Consider the following 21,092-nt stretch of genomic DNA (forward strand, 5'->3'; position numbering starts at 1 on the left):
TGCCCTGGCTACAACAATATCTGATTGATTGAATACTTTATTAGCAGTTTGCATAGGAAAAGCACAGGACAGTACAGTTCAGATACAATGGTCTACTAAGAGGATCTAAACCCAAAAATGCACTATGGCTTGTTTACATTGGGGTCCTTTGTACTCAATTCATTGAGGATCAATAGCATCTAGGATCGTCACTCAGCCTTTATTTATCAAGCGCATGATACACTATAACGACCAAAGTGCTTTACAGGTTTAAACAAATAAAGACATTGAAAACAGATCAAGACAAGAAAACAAAAAAGAGGCTTGACAAATCTCTCTCTCTAGACAAATAATGTGTTACAAAGAAATAAACTGTATTGCAAAGTTATACAGTTTATTTTACACAATTAAACTGTGTCAAAGGCCTCAGTGAAGAAATGAGTCTTCAATGAAGACTTAAGGTCTTCTAGTGAAGGAGCAGAGTGGATATGAAGGGGCAGGTCTAGGGCCATCCGCTGCAAAGGCCCGGTCACCTCATCTTATAACTCGTTTTGAGCTCAGTCTAGAACGACTGGTCAGCTGACCTCAGGGCTCTGGCTGGGACGTAAGGCTCTACAGCATTTTCAAACAATCGCTATAGCGCCCTCAATTGGAGTAAGATTGGTCCATCTTGTGTCTCACTCGTATTGGGTGCCCCCCCCCAAAAGGCAACTAAATTAAATAAGTCCTTTTTTGCTGTAAGCTGCATGAAGGCGGAAGGTGTGTGTGTGTGTGTGTGTGTGTGTGTGTGTGTGTGTGTGTGTGTGTGTGTGTGTGTGTGTGTGTGTGTGTGTGTGTGTGTGTGTGTGTGTGTGTGTGTGTGTGTGTGTGTGTGTGTGTGCTGGCGGCTACGCCCCCCTCGGTTGAAATTGGATCCGCCGGTCCCATAGCTGGGAATACGAGCCAATGGGCGGTATTATTCCCTACGTTCTCCCTACCGTTGAGTTGAAGTTGAGTTGAAGTGGATGAGAAGTGGGCGTGAATGGGCTTGGAAGTGGGATGCGGCTTTTGCTCAATTGTAAATATAAGATTGTAGATCTTCAAAGCAACCGGCACAAAGTCTCTCAATTTTCAATTCAAAATGTCTATTCAATGGAGCTTTATTGGCATGAGAAAACATAAGTTTACAGGTCAGATGTCAAAATATAATAAAAACTTTTGAAAATGGGGAAAGTATACAGTTGGAGGCGGTACAGCATTGTGTAAACAGCTACAGTATGTCACATTGCGTCTTTATTTACATGTTATATATACAGGGTATCTTTACATAGAGGAAGCAAGCACGACTCCATTTCTCTTCTCTTCTCTGAGCAATTTTACCGGGTGCACGGTCGGGAACGTAACTTTAAACAAGAGAATACCAGCACTCACGGTTCTGTCAGATTTAAGGCACTTTTATTTAAGTATATATAAGTTGGCATGGCACGCCGCAGAGCAAACAACGTACGTGTTTCGTCATAAAGCCTTCTTCAGCGTTGTATAGATTATACAAGATTATACAGATCCGTGAGTGCTGGTATTCTCTTGTTTATATATACAGGGTATAAAGCTTTTTAAAACAAGTAGAAGCAATCTTTTGCAGTCACTTTGGGACAAATAGCAGCATTCTTTTCCTTTTGCCAAACTAGTGAAAATATCCGATCTACAAGCTCACAACGCGTTGCTCCACATCTACCCACCCATCTTGTAGATCGGATATTTCTTCCGCTTAAAACTCCCTTAGGGTGGTTGTATTCCATTGGTTAGCCTTAGCGCACCAGCTGTGTTCGCTCTTGTTGTATTTCTCCCAATAGGCATTTTTGTCATTGGTCGTGTTTTCAAGCTCACTGTGTGTGTGTGTGTGTGTGTGTGTGTGTGTGTGTGTGTAATCTGTGGGTAAGTATGTGTCTCTGAGTCTGATGTCTCTCACACTTCCGTGTCACACATAATTGCGACAGGCCTTGCGCTGTGGTGTGAGTGAGGGGATTGATCTTCTGTTGACTGTTGTGTTGTTGTTGTTGCGGTGCTTCAGTAGAGGAGGCGCTGTGGTGTGAGTGAGGGGATTGGTCTCATGTTGACTGTTGTGGTGTTGTTATGTCTCTTCAGTACAGGAGATCGCTGCGTGCTGAACTTCAAGTCCTGTGGGATGTTTGGAAAGGAGCTGCACAGAGTGGAGGGTTACATCCAGGACAAGAGGTACAGTACACACACACACACACACACACACACACACACACACACACACGTTACATCTAACCATTAAACGACCAAATGTCTGTCTGTCCGTCCGTCCGTCCGATGAGGAGAGGGAGAGGAGTAGGGCTGTCACCATTTTGACATTTTACATGACGATTAATTGTCACTCAAATAATGGCAACTTTGATGATGGCGAGGGCCACTATATTTCCACCTTCACTCCAACGGGCCACATTGCATATTGCTACGTCCTACTTTGTCATGTGTTTTGAGCCTACAAGCTCAAAACACATCGCAGCGCGATGCGTTTTGAGCTTGTAGATCGGCTATTTTTGCATCTTTTCAATTGGAATCCTGAATTCTTTGGGTTCGGGTTGTTTTAGTGATTTTAATGATTTTGATTTGGATGCATGCATGCGTACAAGTGGCAAAATATGTATTTTTAGACACAATAAGCCCATTCCCAAGATGCACCGCAATCTTTCATGGGCAGATGTGACTTATGGAGGCTAGTAGTGTTACTGTAAATAGTAACAAAGAAATTGCCGGCTTATTATGTCTAAAAATACATATTTAGCCACTTGTACGCATGCCCCCACCCACTGAAATCAAAATACTAAAATCGCTAAAACAATAGAAAGCACTCATCTTTACTCATCTTTACTTTTCTCTAATTACAATCTAAAATATGAACCCTTGTTGTAAAAAAAACAAAGTTGTCCATTAAGTAACAGCACTTTTCATGTTTTGAAGTTTAAATCAGAAAATTTCAATTGATTTCTGATCTTTTCAATCTGAAATGTCCCTCTGTCGTTGCCGTAGCAAGAAGAAGCATTGTGTGGTGTATGGGAAGTGGACTGAGTGTCTGTACTGCGTGGACCCCAAGGCTTATGAGTCGCACAAGAAGACAGACAAGAAGACTGGAGACTCTAAAAAGCAGAGACAGGTGAGCAACGCTGCATTTTAGTTATAATTCATATCTGTCCTATTATAGCCGTGTCACTTGCGTACCTTAGTCTTGTAACCGCTTGGAAAAAAATGATCTATAGTTCGGCTATTTCCGAGCTGTTACTTACAAGACCAAGTGTAGGCTTAATCATCAGGCTTAAAAAGGTGCTTTAAGTGATATTCTTTGCTTAAAACGAAACGTTTGTCGTTGAACATTTAAAGCTCTTTATTGTGATAGTAATCATTACTGTAGTAGAGGGTTTGTTCAGTAGCAGCAGGGGTCTTTCCAGCTCTTTAACACAACGCGATGCCAAAAACGTCCAGGAACCTTTTTAATCACAATAAACAATAATAGCGATTATCGTCCCATCCCTAATTTGAACCAAAAAATTATAAAAAATCACACGATGCACCTTTAAGACTCACTGTTAACTCATTGAGTGCCTATCCCGAATTAGTTCGGGATATATGATCGTATCACAGGGTGCCTATCCCGAACAAGTTCGGGATATAAAAAAAAAAAAAAAAAAAAAAAAAAAAAAAAATTTTTTTTTTTTGAAAAAATTTTTTTTGAATTTTTTTTTTTTTTTTTGGGACCCCATCAAATCTGGTGAACATGATTTCAATCGCGATTTTGCATGTTCCACCCCCATACAACCCCATCTAACATACAGGGCAGCCATTTTTGTTTACATTACATGTAAAACATAAGGGCGATTATCTCAAGAATGCCTGAACGGATTTCCAATCGGATTTTTTTGTTTGAAAGCTGTGAACAAACTGCACAAATCCACTCTGGATTGCATTGGATTTTTCAGAGCTCATTCTTCTCTGTTTTTTTCCCATGCATGAGGTGTGCAAGGTTTAATCATGGCTAAGTTGACGAAAATAAGGCTTCTAAAATGCTTGGTAGCCAATAGCTAACTTCAAGCTAACTTCATCCTCTTCCTGTACATGCAGTCATGCACAAAGGAAAGTGTTCAGGCAAGTCATGGCTGCAGGGCTTCTGCATATACCAGCATATCTCTATGGGATTTTCTCTGGCCACTGGGCGCCCTCTAGTGGTGAAAGGGGTGGCACTAAATGAGTTAATTGTGATACAAACTCACTAACACTATTATATCCTCTCCTCTTCCAATGTATTGTAACTAATCTGTGTGTTTCTGACCGATGGTTGTGTGTTCTCAAACATGTGTGCACGTATGTTTTTCTTTTCACGTGAACATGCTTTATCAGGCATTAGATGAAGGTAAGGCACAGAGTGTTTTATATGGTTTGACTTTATGTATTGCACTACTGTTGTTGGGGATGGGAAATCATACCAAGGCCGCTAGACATTCTGCATATTGGACAGATTATTAATTTCTTTTTTATCGATTCCCAGGTAGGGTTGGGACGATATGAACAATTGATTTACGATATTATCACGATAATCAAAATAAAATAAATTTGCCATAAAGACATTTGGTCGAGACTGAAAAAGTTCTGTATCAAGTATGTTATTTCCAGGTCCGTTTGACCAATTATAGAGGGTTTAAATGGTACGGGATATGCATGCAGCTCTGCAAATAAAAGGTGAATTGATCCCAGTGCATGACGGAGGACAATTTCACGATAAATTGAAATCTCCACCATACGATTATCGTGTTTTTTTTTTTTATCACAATAGACGCGATAATAGCGATTATCGTCCCATCCATATTCCCCGATAGATTTTCAGTGTGGGAAAAAAACGTTTTTAACTTTCATTTGCAAATGTGGTGATTTTGCCAATTGCGACGTATACAGTACATTTAAAACAACAAACCTTTAATACTTCCCTTTAACATTGTTCTTCTTGGCAATCAAATATTCATGAGATGCAGTCTCAGTCATAAGTGGCTCAGGGGTAGAGAAACCGCCATCGGAACACGGAGGGTTCCCAGTTCGATCCCAGGCTCCCCCAGAGTTAGTGTAAAAGGGTCCTTGAGCAAGACTCAGTTGCTCAGTTGCTCCCGGTGAGCAGGTTGGTGCCTTGCATGGTTTCCTCCACCATTGGTGTATGAATGTGTGTGTGTGTGTGTGTGTGTGTGTGTGTGTGTGTGTGTGTGTGTGTGTGTGTGTGTGAATAGGTGAATGTAAATAATGAATGTGTGTGTGAATGGGTGAATGTAAAGCACAATCTATGTAAAGTGCCTTGGATAATTTCACCATTTACCATTCATAAGTTGAGTCCAATCCACGAGCCCCGGTACACACGAGCTCTCCCAGTTTCTCAGTGTCAGTCTTGCTGCAGTAATAAAGCCTGCAGTGATGAGAGCATGTTGCCCCTTGGTGACACCTTGTGGCAGAAGTGTGCGATCTCCCATGAGACAGAACAGTGGAGATTCTGGTAGTGTTTTGTCCCAAGCAGTCTCCATTCCAAGTTTCCTCAGTACCTCTTTCCAAAAGGGTTAATACCACAGGACATTCCCAGAAAGCATACCATTAATTTCCAATGGAAGCATTAGAGAAATGTCACAGCTTGTCTCTGTGTGTGTACACATTTTTACAGTCTATGGGTTGATTCCCTTGACACAACACTGTGACATCACAGGTGATGTTACAGGTGACATCACCTATGTAAATGTCCATATATGTGTATTCCCCAGAATCCCTTCTATGCCCATATATGAAGATCCCTGATGTCAACAATATATATATCACTGGCCAGATGGCCAAGACATGGCCCATATCTTTGTGGCTGGTTCAGATAGGGATCTCCATGTATGGACATAACATATATTGTATGTTGTGATGTCATGGGAACCACTCTAACAGAATCCCTTTTATGCCCATATATATCCCTGATGTCATCAATATTAAGCCCATATCTAACAGGACTTCATATAGGAATGCCCATGAATGGAGGACATCCCGACACATCTCTCTGTTTTTACTTTCAGACAGATCGGCCCATCACCTTGTTCACTGATTGGTCGATCTAGACCAGTCAGTCACAGTGATAGGACTTCACCGTGACTATGATAGCCGTCCACTTGTTTTCTCACTTTAGGTGGATATCTTATCACCTAAAACTTGCGGTGATAGGCTCTTCACCTTGGACTCTGATAGGGGCTTTAGTTGAGAGAGAGATGAAGCAGGGACCCCCACAACCTTTCGTAGATTCCATATAGTGTATTTTGGATTCATGTCAATTTGTGTTTTCAGATATTTAACCACTTGAACCGTCGATACTTAGTAAACTTGATCTTTCACTCTGTACTTAGTCTGCTCTTTATCCCCTCTACACCATACCTCTTTGCCATAAATAGCTGATCTACAAGCTCACAATGCCTTGTGCTGCGAGGCGTTGAATCTGTCTCTCTGTCTGCAGGATTACGCAAAAACCACCAGACCAAATTACACAAAACCTGGAGGAGTGTCGCATTGGCCCACAATATATATATAGTCTATAATTATAATTTTGGTTTGAGCTCCACTCATATAGAAACACACGCAACAACCCCTCTAATCAATCAAAATACTACATAATTACGTCATCATACAATGACATCACAACCAATGTACTTGTCTTTAAAAGTAAACGTCCAATAAACCATTATGTCATTCAACAACTATTCCTACTAATTAAGCTGTGTTGCTGGTGCTGCTGTGTGAAATGTTTCACTGGACGATACATCTGAAAGGAGGACCTAAGAATTCCTGCCATGCTGCTGTGCTAGTCGGACACAAGCTGTACTCATTTGGAGGATACGGCAGCTACCCGAACAACAGGGAACAGTTTGAAGTCCACATCTTCAACACAGTGTCTTTGCGTTGGAGGAAGTTGCCCCCTGTGACAAATGAAAGAGGACAAAGTCCCATTGAGGTTCCCTCCGGGCGCTGGGGCCACACAGCTGTGCTGGTAGAAGAGATTGCCTACATCTGGGGAGGATGGAATTGGAAGTCTTACTGCAATGTGCTTCATGCATTTGATGTTGCCACCCACAGCTGGTTCAAACCCACTATTTCTGGGACTATTCCAGAAGGAAGGAAGTTCCACTCAGCCTGTGTCTTGGAGAAGGTCATGTATGTGTATGGAGGAAGCATATATGACATATATACTGATGACATGTACAAGTTGGACACCAGCGCAATGGTCTGGACTTTAATTAACACCAGAGGCACCCCCCCACCTGCTTCAGCATATCACTCTGCCACCATCATCGGGACAAAGATGTTTGTATTTTGGGGCTGTCATGGGGACGACTACTACAACAGCAGCATCAGAGTGTTTGACACAGAGACCAACTGCTGGCTGAGCATGCCTTCTGGACACCTTATTCCAAAAGGACGCATGTGTCATTCTGCCTTTGCCTACAATGGAGAGCTGTATGTATTTGGTGGCTGGAATAGGAACCAGCAGTGCTTCAATGATCTGTGGAAATTCAGTCCGGAGACCTTCTCCTGGAAGCAGGTTAAGCCCAAGGGGAAAGGCCCCTGTAGGAGGTATGGGATGTGCTGTTGCATGCTGGGAGATCGTATCATCATCCATGGAGGATGGATGACAGACCATATACTGTTAGATGACCTGTACATCTTAGATGTAAGTCCTAGCCTGAAGACGTTATGCAAGCTATCGGTTATTCATTATGGTCTGGGTGAGTCTGAGCTCCCACATGACATCAGGTGGGAACTGGCAACCATGACAACCAACAGCAGCAGAACAAAATGACAGCTACTTGTACAGTTACAAGTAACTCACCATGGCAGTAACTTGATCAAGATACAGTTCTACCCCTGGATAAATGTAAGTTTCAAGTTACATAGAAAAAAGTAACTTGAGTAAGTAACTTGAGTTATTTTATTTTTTTCAGCGTTACATTGAGAATGTACATTTGGTGTAGGCCTATATGAAACAAAATATAATATCCTACATAAAAGTCACATGCCAGCAGGAATATGCCTCTCAACTGAGTTTTATATTTCATTTAAAAAACGTTGAAATTTTCTTTAGAAAACATCTGTGTTCCTAAAATAAAGTTAAAAAATAAGAAAATTATTATCTATCTGTTGAGGATACTGTTTACATGAGTCATGACATTTGATCGTCAATCAAAATGTAGTCTCGCGTAGCCAAACAACTATTCCACAATCTCTGAATGCTATATAGAGTCTGGAACAGCAGCTCCCGAACGGCGAGTATCGAAAACGGGCATTACCGTTCAAAAAACTATATTTTAAAATGTCATTTCTGCTAAGCAGCAAGCTAAACATGCTTATATGATTTTTATTTATATAATGATAAATATGTGTGATGTGAGACTGAAACGGAAGTGACGTGGGGGCTTCACTTCCGCTTCATCTCGCACTCATCGTTTCTTCCCCGGTTTGCCAGACTCTATGACGGGAGCATTTGACCAAATCGCGGAGGCAACAGTCTGGCCACGCGAGACTAATCAAAATGTAACTGAGTAACTTTAACTTCCCCAACACTGGGCGTTGTGAGCTTGTAGATCGGCTATTTTTTTGGCTAAAGTTCTCAGAATATGGACGCTAGGGTTCTAGTGGTTAATATAAAAAAAGGAGAACCCCCTGTAGTAAATCTGAGGACCCCCTAGGCCTAGGGGTCCCGGACCCCCTGTTGAAGACCCTTGTCCTACTGTATTTATTTAGAGGACTATGCATCATAATCAAACCCTTCTGAGATGAGGTGGCTTTGTCCTCTTGCTTGATTATGATGCATGTTTGTATGGATATGTTGTTTGTGTGTATCTGTGTCCGTGTGTGTGTGTGTTTGCGTGCGTGCGCGTGCAGGAACACAGTGCAGAAGGTGATGACGGCTGTGAGCTCCCGGAGGAAACGGTGACGGTGATACCAGGAAGTGCCTTGCTGTGGAGGGTGACGCCCCGCCCCGCCCACTCTGCGCAGGTACCCAACCCTCCTCCATCCAAACCAATCACGTTCCTTGTCTCTCATCCAAAAGGGAATGATCTCTTCGGGGCAGCCCATTAAAAATCCATCCATCCATCCACACGTGCGTGCGCGCGCACGCACGCACGCGTGCACACGCACACACACACACACAGTATTTTCGTTTTGTATGCCCAAAATAGGGCCACCAGGTTCAGAGGGACGAATTTATTATGATTCAGTTTGGGGAGTCCCAAAATCTCGGTGGCACCGAATAGCCGAACGTTGGAAATTCGGACATAGCCAAACCGAAATAGATTTTTTCTCTAAAAGTGGAGTGTGAATCGACCCTTACTGGGCCAATTTCTCATAATTTTTTTTTTAGTCTACATCCACGTCCATGTTTTTTTTTTTTTTGGCAACGCTGTTGTGTTGAAGAGTCACAGACACACAAATTCTCAAAAGTCATAATGTTGTCAGACACGTACAATCCAGGCATTTAGCAGACACTCCTAATCCAGGGGGATTTACAGCAGTGGTTCTCAAACTATTTCATGTCAAGGACCCCCCAAATTGACACTTATTAGCCCACGGACCCCCATTTGAAAAGATATGCCAGGGACCCCCATAAGAGAAGATTTGTATGGCTATATACCGTATATAACTGTTCCCTGTGTCCCCCGTCCAGATGTATAACTTCAGCAGCTTTGCGTTGGCGCTGAACGAGTTGGAGCCTGGCATGAAGAGACTGCTGCCCTCTACAGACTGCAGGCTGAGACCTGACATCAGAGCCATGGAGAACGGAGACATAGGTGAGGAGTAGCCTGGAATCGCTTCCAATTTCTGGCTTTTGATCCGGTCGGGAGCGGAAGCGGCTTACGTCACGTTGTAGTCCTCAAAGGACTACACTTTGGCCGGAAATATCAAACCGAAAACAATTTTAACTCAAAATAATTCCCCGCGCTCGTAGTTTTGCTTATTTTGGAAAAAGGTTTATTTGGTATATCCATCTTTTAGTCCAACTCGTAGTGACTGGAAAGACTACACTAGGCTACTCCAGCCTTTTAATAGGGATTGGGGAAACAAACGGGGGACCAAAACAAAGCGACGCTGCTTCTTCTGCTTGTTTCCAGTTTAGGCCACGCCCAGATCAGATCAAACTGCCCGTAAACCAATACCAGGCTTTCCTCTGAGGTGGAAAGACTGGTGATGCGAGGTTAGGTGAGGACCAGTGTTCATTTTGACAGCAAATTTTGATTCAGTTTTAGCCATAGTCTTTAGAATACATTTTCAGTGGTCTGAAATAATGTCACAAAATAATCATATTTTAACTGGGGACCCCCACCCTGACGAGCACTTGTAATTATAGGAGTTGAGGCAATACATTTACCGTAGTTTGACTCGGTTCCACAGATAAACATAGTGAAAATAGCTGATCTACAAACTCACAACACCTCGGTTTGAGCTTGTAGTCAGCTATGTTCAAAATGTTTGCCTCTTTCTTAGGTAATATTTGACAATTTTACCAACGTTTGACTATTATGTGATAGTTTTTTTGCTTATGCAGTAATAGCAATTTCTTTCTCCAATATTTAAAAGGTCTTAAGCAATATGCAGATACCCTGTATACACGTACAATGTATATGTTGGTTTCTTTACGGCTTAGTGAGAAAACAATCTTGCACATTAACTCACCGGGTGCCCACGCGTCAAACTCTTTGATGTCGCTGTAGGCCCACAACGTTTTGACGTGTTTACTGTATTTACAGTATTAACTTTAAATCTCACCGTTAGGTCGGGGCTACGCCTGGATGCAGCCCATTCACCGCGGGTCGCTTCGAATCGGCGCTGAGAGCATCGCACGGCTGTTTTTCTCCATATACTCCAATGCATTTCCCCATCTTTAACGCCCTTTATCTCTGATGTTTGTTTTATGGCTAAAACTGTGGCCGGCTGCGGCAAAATGACCAACTTTTGATCGGCAATGAACAGCTATGATCAACACTGGTCCATACAGTAAGTTACACAACAACATCCTGTCTACGGTCATGTGACCAAGTGACGTCATGACGCATGCATCGACGCAGCAGGGCCGTATTCAATAGAATGGTGGTGGGCCTGGGCAGCGAGAGGGGATAAATGGGGCTCCATCCAGGGGCACCCGATGTGTTAAGCTGGTGAACAGGGCACTCCCCTCCATGTGTGATGTCAAACCTTATGATGTTGTGATGTCATCATAACCTTGTAGACGCAGCGAGTGCAGAGAAGGAGCGGTTGGAGGAGAAGCAGCGTGCGGCGCGTAAGGAACGCTCCAAGGATGAAGAGGACTGGTCCAACAGGTGGGTGCAGTTCAGTTCAAACCCCTAGAAACCACAGGCACTGAGAGGCTTGTATCCAAGAGATTTTAACCCATTTAGATCATTATTTTATGCTTTAACTATTGAAAAATAGCAGATATACAAGCTCACAGTGCGGCACCGAGTGCCACGCTGCGAGCTTGTAGATCTGCTATTTTTGAAAAATATCGTGAAAATTTGAATTTTGACCCGGTTCTATCCACGAGTTTCTAACGCCCCATAGTGCATTGCGCAGACGTCTGTACCGAGCTTCCGGCGCCGATTTACAAGCTCACAACGGGTTGCATCTGCGACGCGACGTGAGCTTGTATGTCTGCTTTTAAACCCGGAAGTTTGGTCCCGATGGTCTCCAGTAAACACCCGCGGAAACTTGTGGATAAGTGTCTTTTGAATCCTTCTAAGATTTTTTGAAAAACCCTATGTTTCTATGTCAGCAATCTGGCCAGCCATCGTCAAAGAAAAGGTCCTTTTCACTCAACTGGAGCTCAGTTAGTCTGTTCTTGAGAGACTACTGTGTCAGTGGTTCTCAAACCTTTTCATGTGAAGGACCCCCAAAATGATATGTATTTGGCCACGGACCCCCATCTCAAAATATTTAGTTCCAGGGACCACCCAGAAGCAACATTTGAGTTACAAATGTTCGCTTTAAAAATACATATATTCAAAGATTTGCACACATTTTCACAACTTTTTTCAAAAATAGCAGATCTACAAGCTCGCAAAGTATTTCCTTGTTTACAGACGTCTGGAAGTATTCCACAAGTGTTGCGCTTCTTTTAAGAAGAAAAATGTAATTACTTTTCCTTTCCATATAGCTACACTGGTCTATCGATAAATGTGTGTAATCTCTGGGTTCATGTCAAGGTGCAGGTTTGTTAATATACAATGACCATGTATTTGGTAGATAATCACTGTGTTTACTTATTTATATCCATAATAATACATGTTTCCCTTAAAAACCTGCACTATCCACACCTTTCACACAGATTTAATGTCTTTGCTAAATAGTTACTATATTGATTTTAAATCATTGAATCGAATCGTATCGTATCGCCATGAATTAACCAATATCGTACCGTCAACCATGTATCGTGATATGTATCGAATCGCTATTAAAATGTATCGTTACACCCCTAGTTAATGATGTGTGTTTTTCTCCAGGTGGTTCCAGCAGGGAACGAACCCTCACACAGGCTCTGAGGACTGGCTCTACACTGGAGGCTACTTTGAGAGGAGTTACGCCCAGGCCCCCCAGTCACCCGACATCTATTGAGCCCCCCCCAATACCCAATAACCCACCCCCAACCCCCAGACGACATGTGTCACCTTGCCATTTCTACACAATCTGTGAAACAAAAAAAAAGCGTTTTGATTAAATAGTATATATTTAGAAATGGTTTATTTGCGATTTTACAGTGCATTGATAAATGACTAGTTTTTTACAGAGTTGAAACGACAATAAGCTCTTTCGTTTTTAGAGTTGACTTTTAAATTCAGACGACACACGCACTCGTAAATCGACGTAATCCTCACATGTCGTATGCTTGTCCGTCATCCCAGCCCGTGCCAGGGATGTCGGCTGTTGTTTGTCGCTGTTTTTCCCCGCGAAAAAGGTTGTACTGTGACTGTTACTGCTGTCAAATACTAAGTAGTCTCTCAAACTAGACAATGATTACTAAATATTTTAATGCTGCATTGTGTATGCTGTAGAGTGTAGACCAGGGATTCTTCAACCTTACAACCTGCACTTTTTTTTTGCAACGTTATGACGGAAGCGTTCGAGAATTGCGTGAGGAATTGCGTGAGTCTGTCTGGAGAGACTAAAGGGACCTATTTTCGCCTGTGCCCTTCCTTATCCCTAAACGGCTTTGCCTTTTTTAAATACTACATTTTAAAGTACTTCAAATAGCCAAACTACATCGACACGTTGTGAGCTTGTAGATCGGCTATTTGAACTATTTAAAAATGATTTTCCAAATAGGGATAAGGGGCGAAGCACCGGTCGAGAATAGGGCCCGAACTACTAAGCACTGTGGTTTTAATGCAACATTTGAGCCACTTTATAAACATTAGGGTAAGTGTACACATCTACATGTGCCGTGCACGCTAGGGCTGAGCGATGTAACTTTGATTCAATGTCATGTGTCATCTACGTGTAAGGAGCCCCCACCGGGGGGACATAGAGCCTTTCGCCCTACACCAGGGTTCCCCAATTAGTTTTCCCCACGGGCCGAATTATGTCTAGGGTACCAAGCCGAGGGCCACAGCATTGCAGGGGGCGACGGTGGCGTTCCCGCTACTCCAGCGACAGTTCAGATATCGTTTGTCGGGTGAAAACCTTGTATGTCCAAAACCGCATTTATCATTTTAAAAATGATTTAAACTAGTGAAAACAGCCGATCAGTAGATCAGTAGATCCTGTTTTCACTACTTTTGTGTGACGGCCTTGTATGATTTGCAAAAGAACTTAGAAATTTGGAGATACGAGATTTCCACCCGACAACGACGATATACTAGTGTTGTTGCTGCTCTTACTGCGGTTGGTGTGGGCCAGACAGTAGCCCCCCGCGGGCCGCAAATGGCCCGTGGGCCGCCTATTGGGGAACCCTGCCCAACACTCTGTGCTGACAGGTGCCCCCCCCCCAGCCCGTAGGGGTACGCGGGCGTAGTGCCAATTATCCGACTTCCCCCGCCCGAACACAGTTGTGTTGGTATAGACCAGTGTTTCTCAATCACATTTGGTTCATTTTGGTTCCATTTGTACACTGTCAGAGTTACAGACTTTTATGGGTCTATTTAGACCCCCTTAAAAGAACCCTTTGAGAACCACTGGTATAGACGCTCCATAGTGAAAATTGCTGATCTACAAGATCACAAGCTGTTTTCACCATTTTCCTTTTGCACGCCACCTTTGTACAACAAAGTACTGTATAATACAGGGCTCACATTTTTAACCAGACTGATCAATTTAGTTGATTATAAAAAATAAAATAAAAATTATGTTGATTCATTGATACAAGATTTTATTTTTAAGAAATCACAAAAAAAACCTGCTTGTCCATCAATCGATTAATCTACATGAGCAAGATGTCATCGGTTAAAGGTTCTAAATGTGGGTTTGAATGGTAAAATCTCGATATTTCAACGTCCTATTAGTTCAACTAAGGGTTAGGGTTCGGTTTAGGCATAGTTTTACTGAGGTTAGGTTTAGGCATAGTAGCATTCACCAGGTTAACATTCACCAGCGTCGGACGAATGTGACGTCGAACTATCGAACGTCGTAATGACTCTACACTCCCGGTTTCAATATAATTTCAGTTAATCGCCCAGCCCTAGTGCACACATACTATACTCTATATCAAGCTGCATCAGGGGTTACATTTATAAGTATCTGTTACTTTTCTATAATCTTTTTGAATACTAGATATTTATTTTATTCAGTACTAAAAGAAACACCCCTCAAATGGGACGAGTGGGTTTATTTTCTGTGACTATGCTGTAGATGACTAGGGATGAAAAAGCTGCTCTTATGACGTTGTTTACTCACTTAGTAAACGGAGGAATGCTGTCTAAATGATTGTAACTGTAATTATTATTAACTGTAATGTAATGCTGTAGACGTGCTGCATAATAGGTGCAACAATGGTCAGCTTTAAAGGTCTTTCTGCACAAAACACGTTACTGTAGCTGTATCCAGACTTCCAGAGATGGGCCTACAGTACAAAAAGATATTTGAAATACAAATTAAAAGTACTATGTGAAATACCAGGATACTGTCACCAGGATAGTACAGTATATTGTATGTTGTGCCCATCTCTGGCTGTATCCATTTGAACAAGTTACTGTTACTGTATCCATTTGAAAAATGAACAGAACAAGTTACTGTAAAGGGCTGTCCATGCCGTCTCCGACCACCACACATTTTTTGTCGGAGAGTTCCGACTTTCCGACGTGTGGCTTTCCGAACTCTAATCCGGCGTAGGGATGGGACGATATGAAAATATCATATCACGATTATTGTGACAAAAGAAATCGCGATTTGCGATATTATCGCGATAATCGAAATCAATTATCCTGGGGCGGAACATTTGTCAAAAAAATATATCTACAAACTCAGCGCAGCACGTTGTGAGCTTGTAGATATGCTATTTTTTGGCAAAGAGATGTGTTAGAGAGCGGAAAAAAAGACTGTATCAAGTACGTATATTTTAAGTATCTTTTACCAATTATAGAGGGTTCAATTATGCAGCTCGGCAAATAAAAGGTGAATTGATCCCAGTGCATGACGGAGGACGATATCACGATGAATTAAATCTCCACGATAGTGTTTTTTATCACGATAAAAGATGATATCGCGTGTCGTCCCATCCCTAATCCGGCGTAATGCTTTTCAGAAGTTGCGAGTGACGTCATTTTGTAGTTGAACCGGACCTTTCCCACGAAAAGTTTGGTGGTCGGAGACAGTATGGACACACAGGCCTTCACTGTATCCATTTGATGTGAACAGAACACATGGTTGATGTGGAACGCTATCGTCTGGAAACATTGTACTCATCAAATTGGATACAAAGAAAGCGGAGTTATGATGCTATATCCAGTGATTTGATGTGTCTTTGTGTCAAATACAGTCTTCATGTCCTCTCTATGGCCTGTTTTCATCTCAAAATTAAGCGCCACAAATAGATAAAGAATTTTGTAGAATTGGTGGCAAATTTTAATACTATGTACACATTTGACTTGTGTGATAGAAAGGTGTGATCAGCAGAGAGCAAATCTCCAGCAGGCATGCTTTAACCACTTACACCCCTGGAGTCCCTCCTGGCTCTATACTAGTGTCTTTACCGGTTTTTGCTCCACATGAAATAGCTTTGCTGGAAATTGCCCATCTACAAGCTCACAACGCGTTGGAACGTGATGCACTGTGAGCTTGTAGGTCTGCGGTTTTACTCATAATTCAGATGCTGGGGTTCAAGTTATATTATAGTGGATTAAGAAGTAGAATATTTTCCTCTGAGATGTAGTTGATGGAGTAAAAGAGTAAATTGTTGAAAAGGTATAAAGTAGAATTAGCTCAAAATTGTACAAAGCAGCACTATTTAACTTTTTGTCCGATCTGTATGTTAGCATATGTTAATACATTATAACTTATACAATTGTATGGTAGACTATGTTAATACAATATAACTTATACAATCTGTATGGTAGAGTATGTTAAAGGAGTAGTTCACCCCCAAAATCCTTGTATTTATATTGATTACTCTTGCCATGGAGACTTGAGTTCAATGATACTTTTTTTGTATTTGTCACGTTGCTAAGACAAAACAAATATTTTAGTCAATTTACCCCCATTTGGGTCCCCATCCGGAATTCAATGGAGGTACATTTATTGTTATCAAATTATTCTCTTAGGAAAAAACTGAAAATATTATTGAGTCTCCATAGCATGAGTAATCAATAGAAAAAAAGTCATTTGGGGGATGAACTACTCCTTTAAAGGACAACTTTGTTTTTTTACAACGGGTTCATATTTTAGATTGTAATTAGAGAAAAGAAAAAGTGAGTGTTAAAATGTTTTCATTTGCTTCGTTCTATGGTTTTATTGCGTTTACCGTGCTAAAATGTGGGGCATGCGTACGCATGGGGGCATGCGTACAAGTGGCTAAATATGTCTTTTTAGACACAATAAGCCAGCAGTTTCTTTATTGCTATTTACAGTAACACTTCTAGCCCCCATAAGTCACATCCAACCATGAAAGGTTGCGTTGTCTGCAATGGGCTTATTCTGTGTAAAATGACATATTTAGCCTCTTGTACGCATGCCCCCAGCCACTGAAATAAGAATCTCTAAAACAATAGAAAGCAGTAAATGAAATAATTTCAACACTCATCTTTTATATTCTTTAATTACAATCTAAAATATGAACCCTTGTTGTAAAAAACTAAAGTTGTCCTTTAATACAATATAACTTATACAACTGGGTGGTTGTATTTTGTCTCCCGGCTCTTATGTTGACACGATAAGATTGTGTCAACAGTCATGTCTCACCTAGACACAGGATTTGACACACAATATTCAATTTATCCCCTGAGCAAGCAGGCCGGCTCTATTAGCTCAATGGTTAGGACAAAAATAAACGTAGTGCAGCTTTTAAGTACAGTACTTGAGTAAAATGTACTAATGTTTCTTTTCACCACTGGATACTTCAACCTATGCAAACAACCTAGAGGCCTTCCCTCTTGAAATGTGAAAATAAAGCAGATCTCATTTACATTTGTTTTCAACCGGAATCCTATTCTGTTTTGAGGAAAAGTGATACAGTTTGCCATGTTATTTGATATGTCATCATGTGTATTTCACATTAAAAAAGGGATATGTCATGTTTATGTCACGTCAAATAGTGATATGTCATGTTATCTGTCACATTAAAAAGTGATGTGTCATGTTATATCACATCAAAGATTGATATGTCATGTTATGTCACATTAAAAAAAAAGGGATATGTCAATGTTTGTCACATTAAAAAGTGATCTGCTACAAATTGAACCCCTTAAAAGACAGAAATTCAAATAATGTGGAAAAAGAGTATACCCACTGTATATGTAATAACTTGGCATTCTCATAAACAATGAATAATGTTTGTGTATATTTAATAATAAAGAATATTTTGGGATGTTGTGTTTGAAGAGCTGAATCTGACCACATTCTGTCACAACAAAATCAGACATCTCTTCTCTGCTGGCCTTCAATACACAGACTGAATGAATGTAGCTGCAGAATGTGGCTAACTGGCTAGGCCTAGAATTATTGAATGCTTTAACCAGTGAAAAATAGCAGATCTACAAGCTCAGTCAAGTGAAAAGGACCTTTTCTTTGACGAAGGCTGGCCAGATTGCTGACATAGAAACATAGGTTTTTCAAAAAACCTTAGAAGGATTCAAAAGACACTTTTGGAATCGGGTCAAAATTCTAATTTTCAAAATGTTTCAAAAATAGCAGATCTACAAGCTCGCAGCACGGCACCGAGTGCCGCGCTGTGAGCTTTATATATCTGCTATTTTTCAATAGTTAAAGCATAAAATAATGATACGCAATAATGTGTACCCGTTCTGTACCAGGTTTAACCTGCAGGCCTAAAGGTCCATTATTTATTGGAGCCACAGAACACCATTTGATGACAATTAAGGCCCATTCCCACTGGGCCAGATAACAGATTAAAAAAAATCTTTCTCCAGATATTTTTCCATTCAAAGTGGATGGTAGATACAGATAAAAAAAATATTTGCCACAGATAAAAGTATATGTGGCAAATATCTGTGGTAGATATTTTTTTTTATCTGTATTTACCATCCACTTTGAATGGAAAAATATCTGGAGAAATATTTTTTTATCTGTTATCTGGCCCAGTGGGAATGGGCCTTTAGCCTCAGACCTAAAACTTTAGAATAATTTGTTGTCGTTTGATAAGGTTAAAGTTATACCATGTAACTTTTTTTATAAAACAAATCTTAAAATTGTCCTAACTGTTAAATCGCTAAAGTTTTAGAACCCCCACTCTGTTATTTTCAGCTTCTGAAGCCTTCTCTTTATATGTTTTCTATGAGTTGTGAGGGGGGGAGAATTTCCCGGCAAAATGATGTCATCTCCCACATGATACACTACCGGCCAATCACAGCGCCGATCATACACCACCGGCCAATCACAGCGAGTCTTGCTGTCTCTAAAGGAAGTAGCTTCCCTCAGCAACTGTGTTTACATTGGTGAAGGAATCTTGCTTGCTACTCCCTCAATTCTGGTCTAAAAATGATGGGAGACAGCTCTACGGAATCGTATCGGCAAGGCGGAGGTGCTCGCGACGGCCGCGGTGGTCCGCGGACCCCCGTTCCGGTGGTCCGCGGCGACTCCGGCCGAAAAAAGCAATACCGCTACTGACCACTAGTTGAGCAGCTTCCACAGTACAGCTTTAAATTTGTCCACAATGCCATGCTGTATTGATGTTGGTACCATGGGAGAGATTGTTGATCAAAATAAAACTACATCAACATTCTCTAATTATTGTGTAGACTTCTTAAATTAAATAATGTTGATGTTTAACAATAATGTAACTCTTGTAAAATGAAACCAAATGGACCCTTACGATCCATAAGGGTCCATTTGGTTACCATCTCTCCATCATTTAGCTGGGGACCACCTGGAATCCCCTCAAGGACCACTGGTGGTCCCCGGACCACTGTTTGAGAACCACTAGGCATCTATACAACTTCATCAAGAGTCTTGTTCAGTTCACTCACTGCATACACAAGGCCCTCATTGTCACTCTGTTTTTAAAGTAACTGACACTTCACATTCTAGTAACTAATATACATTTACTCAAATACTGTAGCCTACTTTAAATACCATTATGGGCAATTGACTACACTTTGTGACCAACAGCGACTCCTTGTGGTACAATGCTGATTGTGCTCTGTTTTTGTTGTTGTTTCTGAGGCTTTAGGTTTAACAAAAACAGTCCGCATGTAAATATTGGATTACATAAAAGTATTGGCTTCCCACTGAACAAACAAACACATGATTACCGGTATCAGAATATGGAGCTATTTTACTTATTTCAACAAAAGAAAAGAAAATCAGTTTACAGCACTAAATTATGAATATGAACATTGATTGAAGACTTGAAGTTTGAAGGCTAAAATTACAAAACACAATAGGCCTAGTTGTTATCATCATCATCATCATCATCATCATCACTGTAGGCATATTTCCATTGCCAGTCATTCTTTCCTTCCAGATGGGTATTTTATTTTATTAATTGTATTAATTTGATTGTATTTATTTATTTTTATCACGTGACCACAAACACCGGATGCATGACTTGTGGTTATTCAATCTACTGACATTTCAATGTTTGGTAAAATAATGTTTTATGGAAACACAATTAGCTAATTAAATTATCCTGTTATTCCTTTTTACAGAACATCAAACAGACCGTTTATTATAAAGACGTTTAGTACAGTGTCTTCTCTACCGAACCTGTGCGGATGGGATTTTTGACTGGCGTGTAATCTGACCAATCACAGTGAGGCAACGGTAACGCTCGGCCAATCACCAACCTCGTGCTCCTAAAAGCTTGAATGTCACTCCCTGACTGTCGCTAATTCATTCACAACAACAGCTTATGTGAGTGTGTTTATGCTTTTATCTGTGTGTTTATTATCTTACATGATTATTATTATTATTACTATCACTGTCTGTGTAGGACATGCAGTTACAATGACATGATAACAGTTATTTAGTTGGATTACTGCTTTTATGAGTCATGATCTGAATTGAACAGGCGCTGGTGAGATGATGGTTCATCTCATTTCCAGTGAATGTATGACTTATTTATTATAAGACAATATTATTACATTCTAAGAAGAATATGTTTCATCATAGGAATAATTAGATTCGTTTGTATGTAGGCTAAACATATTGCCAGTCAAGATGAGTTGAACAGAAAGACACAGAGACTATTGTGCATTGTGGATATAAATGGAAACCACAGTTAAAGGGAAGATGTTTAGGTGCAAATATTCTATTCTATATTAGAACATAGAACTGAGAAATGTCTTCTCCAACACATGATGAACAGCAGGCTATCTTTGTCCTAGCTTTAAACACAAAGCTAACATCCACCCAGTAAAAAGAATAACCACATTAATCCTGGAGTGCCTGTTTTCTGG

General features: G+C 40.9%; 1 protein-coding gene across 2 annotated transcripts in view; it reads left to right on the forward strand.

Annotated features, from left to right (window-relative positions):
* Window positions 1–21,092, forward strand: part of LOC308292092 (oxysterol-binding protein-related protein 2-like) — a 246,054-nt gene that overhangs the window by 22,287 nt on the left and 202,675 nt on the right. Inside the window, exons 9-14 of one of the 2 annotated variants that reach the window (XR_013962385.1) lie at window positions 2,104–2,193; window positions 3,016–3,139; window positions 8,920–9,033; window positions 9,704–9,827; window positions 11,264–11,354; window positions 12,534–15,299. Coding sequence is in view for 1 of the 2 variants with exons in the window: in XM_080734323.1 (XP_080590449.1) it covers window positions 2,104–2,193; window positions 3,016–3,139; window positions 8,920–9,033; window positions 9,704–9,827; window positions 11,264–11,354; window positions 12,534–12,645 (655 nt within the window). In the remaining variant the exon portion in view is untranslated. Of the gene's footprint in view, window positions 1–2,103; window positions 2,194–3,015; window positions 3,140–8,919; window positions 9,034–9,703; window positions 9,828–11,263; window positions 11,355–12,533; window positions 17,957–21,092 lie in introns of those variants that run through there. The other variant, XM_080734323.1, reaches the window with a different exon arrangement.

This window comes from Nannobrachium achirus (assembly GCF_963921795.1).
Source record: "Nannobrachium achirus genome assembly, chromosome: 9".
NCBI lineage: Eukaryota > Metazoa > Chordata > Actinopteri > Myctophiformes > Myctophidae > Nannobrachium > Nannobrachium achirus.